Genomic DNA, 4,026 nt, shown 5'->3' with positions numbered 1-4,026 from the left:
GCTACACCTTCATCAGGTTGCTAATGTATAATGAGCAAAGTAATGGTTGCAAATCCAACAGATGGAAAGATCTAACCACGTAATGCTGGTTAGTCGGATTGCTTTCTCTCTGCAATCCCATGACCACACCTGGAGTACTGCATGAAGTTCTGGTCTCCTCGCTTGAGGTTTTGGAGGCGGTGCAGAGGAAGTTAACCAGGTTGATTCCAGAGATGATGGGGCTAGACTATGAGGACAGATTGAGTCCCTGGGACTGTACTTGCTGGAATTCAGAAGAATGAGAGGAGATCTTCTAGAAACATATAAAATTATGACAGGTAAGATTGAGGCAGGACAGTTGTTTCCATTTGGTAGATGAGACTAGAACCAGGGAACATACCTTCAAGGTTTATGGGAGTAGATTTAGGACGGAGATGAGAAGGAACTGCTTTTCCCAGAGAATGGTGAATAGGTGGAATTCTCTGCTCAATGAAGCAGTGGAGGCTACCTCAGTAAGTATACTTAAGACAAGATTGGATAGAGTTTTGCAGAGTAGGATAATTAAGGCTTATGGGGAAAAGGCAGGTAGGTGGAGATGAGTCCATGGCCAGATCAGCCATGATCTTATTGAAAGGCACGGCAGGCTCGACGGGCCGGATGGCCGACTCCTGCTATTTCTTATGACCACCATTCCTTTAAGAGAATCTCTAATTTTCCACATTGCATCTTAGTTACGGAGTATTTGAAACAAAAGATAATATTATTTACTTTTGAAAAAGTTAGTTTGAACACTCCTTTTATAAGTACAATAGCGGAGAATCCACACAAAAAAGCCAGAAGTCCTTCAGAAATGTCACACAGAATTTTTTCCAGTGGTTATACGGGGCGGGGGGGGGGGTTACATTCCCGGTTGAATAAACTGAACCCCAAGGCACATGGGAAAATAACAAACGGGAAGCCAATATTTCAATGTATTTGATTGATTACTCAAATGTATTTCGTTACGGAGTTTGCTCAAGAAGCAGTCTGCAGTAATAAGTACATCGATAAGGATGCTTACCACTAGTCTCAAAACGTATCAAAACGACTAGCAGTTGACGGAAATAAAAACAAAATGCTACAAATACTCAGCAGGTCAGGCAGAAAGTGAGGAGAGGGAGACGGAGTTCACGTTGCACATGGCCTTTCATTAGAACTGGGTAACCTACCGAATATTCCCAGCATTTTCTATTTTGTTACGGATTTCCTGCATCTGCGTTTGGTCCTGCAATGGTCGACTGAAGCTCGGCAGTTGTTCGGGAGACCGCCAACACTCCAGTATAACACTGTAAGTGCGCTCTACTTTCCTGGGCAGTAATGTACTCAATGTATTGGAGTGTTTTAAACCTGGATACGGTGTTTACCCCTACAGGGTGAACCAGGAGCAGTCCCTCTCCTGCAAATCCATCCCTGTACTTGGGATCCGCCCGCCTCTGCCTGATCAGTACCGAGCCGCCCGCGAGGAAAGCCTTTCAAGGGGAGACAATGAGCGCTGCGGCCGGCGGTGAGGGCTCTCGCTCGGCCGCCGGAGCAGCCCCAATAGCGGAGGGTAATCTCCGGGCGGGAGAAAACGAGTCCCTCTTCATCAGGAACAGTTCGTTCAGGAGGAACTCCCAGACCTCGACCGCCAGCCTCGGCCGAGAGGTCGGCGCCGCTTCCAACATCAAAGCGCGTCCAGCCTTCATCATCACTTCAGGGGAGCTGGTGCACAACCCGTCCGACTGCACCAGCAGCTCGGCGCCGCCCGCCGCAAGCCGGACGCTGCTCTACAAGGGCCTCTGCCTCCTGCTCCTGCTCTGCCAGGGTGGGCTTTTCGATTTCTACCTGATTATTTTCACCGACCTGTACTGGTGCTCCTGGATCGCCACCGACCTCGTGGTGCTGGCCGGTTGGCTCATCTTCTTCATCAAGCACGCCAGGCGGAGGGCGGCGCGGGAGAAGGCAGCCCCGGGACAGTTCGCCTTCGCCTACCTAGCCTGGCTCATCTATGTCATCGCCTGCACGCCCAAGATGGTGCTCATCCTGGAGACATCCATCCTCGACCTCATTGAGCTCAAAGTTCCTCTGGGCACCACCGGCTTTAAAATCGTGGTCATGTCATCGGTGCCCTTGCTCTACACGCTGCTGAACTCGGTGACCGAAGACCTGAGCTGCCACAGTAGCCACCGGGCCCAGAACTATTACAGCCGCACCTGCCTCGACCTCCTGGACAGCTTCACTCTGATGGAGCTGGTGCTGGCGGGTCAGATCCCCAACGTGTACCTCAAGTACACGGTCACCACGGTCTACTTTGTCTCCTTTTCCATCCCGGTTCTCTGGCTCTATGAACTCAATTCACTGCAGCTGGATTACAAATGCGTCGTGTTCCGCTTCCTGTCCAGCTATGCGGTGAATGCCCCACTCCTGGTGGTCAGGTGCTTTTTGGTCTTTATTTATGACCAGCAAGTTTCAGTGTTTCTGTTCAAGAATGTCTTTTGGCTGTGTTGTGATTGTGCCGAGGTGCTGGAGAGATGTTGCGTTCTGAGACGTGTCCACAAATACTCGAGTCCACCCATGCAGTTCACACATTGCATCTCGGAGAATGAGATGTGTGCCCACGGATACGTGAACACATTGGCCGTGGCTGCCCAATCCTAACAGCAACAGTATCTCATCAAGCCCAGCCTATGGGATTTTAAAAAATTACTTTGTAAATTATTTTGTACCAGTATTAACGGATGCTTTTTGAGTGTTTGCGTATCAGTTTCTATTGGGTCTTGTATTCGCTTCTGCAGAGCTTGTATGTGAGAAACGCATTATCTGAATCAGTTCTACGCTCTGTCAGACTGATTCCTTTTTTTAAACTTTCGCTTGAATTCTAATTGGTTCTTTGCATCACGAACCACGGGGCTTTAAAACCTGGATTGTACAGAAGACGTCAAATAACCGTAGGCAACTTCCGAAGTGCTCCATTTCTAAACTTCAGTTTTAAACCACCCCCAGCATTTCAGCATCATGAAGCAGATGCCAAAATTCAAGGTTTATCTAGACATAATTTATATTCTAATCCACTGCAGATAAATTCTGACGGGTTACTGCTTACACTGTATTTATTTTAGGCATTTTTGAATGGATCTGCCAACATAGTAAAACGAACGTCGGTTACAAATGGGCCCCGTAATTACAGGGATAAAGAGAAACATATTGTCTATTAGCTCCATTGTGCTTGTTCTAGAAATTAATTATCTAGTTAGAACAGACACCGAACATTTGCACTGATGAAACCTGAAATAATAGTTTATCTAGTAAATACATTTAAGAGTACTTACCACTGGGAAGAATACTGACCCGGAATCAGATTTAATAACGTTGGCATATGTCCCGAAATTTGTTGTTTCAGGATAAATTTGACTGAAAAAGATGGGAGCAAGGATGCACATAATATTAATTACCTACCGATTTGTGGAACTGCATTAGATTCGAAATATTAGGGTGCGATTACAACTGGATCAGCTTCAGAGTATTAGAGTGGGAAGAGTTCTTTTGGACAGAAAATGAAAATCAGGAAGTTTTGACGTCAATTGTGACGGATTAAATACAGAAAAGTTCATTTCAAATTTATAATTATATAACTTCAGATTTTCCCCAATGAGCACTAAGAAAAAAAAAACAGAAAAAAGCCTTATAGAACTTGGAACCTTATTTTAAATAACCTAACTGTAATTAGCATAAGTGATTGTAGTGTTTTTGTATTGAAGTCAGAATAATATGTTCAGAAGAAAGTCTATATTTGTACAGTGTTTTGCAACTAGTATTGAATGTTCATAAATTTGTGATTTGTCCTTTTAAGGATGTAAATAAATTGTTTTCATTTGTTTGTGTAATTAACGGTTTAAAGAATTTGATAATTGGGATTTTGTAAAACAAACCCATTGAATTTAAGGGTCACCAGCATCAACAGATAGGAAACTCACTTAAAGAATTTTTAAAAAGCAGCCAGTTGTGGTACATGGCTGTTTTTCAGTCTGT

General features: G+C 44.8%; 1 protein-coding gene across 1 annotated transcript; it reads left to right on the top strand.

Annotated features, from left to right (window-relative positions):
* The first annotated feature begins 1,503 nt into the window (after window positions 1-1,503).
* On the top strand, window positions 1,504-2,655 carry tmem121b (transmembrane protein 121B). Its single transcript, XM_059976448.1, has one exon. It carries the CDS (start codon window positions 1,504-1,506, stop codon window positions 2,653-2,655), a length of 1,152 nt encoding a protein of 383 aa, XP_059832431.1.
* Window positions 2,656-4,026: the final 1,371 nt, after the last annotated feature.

This window comes from Hypanus sabinus, chromosome 8, assembly GCF_030144855.1.
Source record: "Hypanus sabinus isolate sHypSab1 chromosome 8, sHypSab1.hap1, whole genome shotgun sequence".
In the NCBI taxonomy this organism is placed as follows: domain Eukaryota; kingdom Metazoa; phylum Chordata; class Chondrichthyes; order Myliobatiformes; family Dasyatidae; genus Hypanus; species Hypanus sabinus.
The sequence above is the reverse complement of the archived record's forward strand: the minus strand, read 5'-3'. Positions and strand labels throughout refer to the sequence as shown.

Bases quoted from the DNA above. Each gene is read 5' to 3' on its own strand.
- tmem121b (XM_059976448.1), top strand. From the start codon at position 1,504: ATGAGCGCTGCGGCCGGCGGTGAGGGCTCTCGCTCGGCCGCCGGAGCA.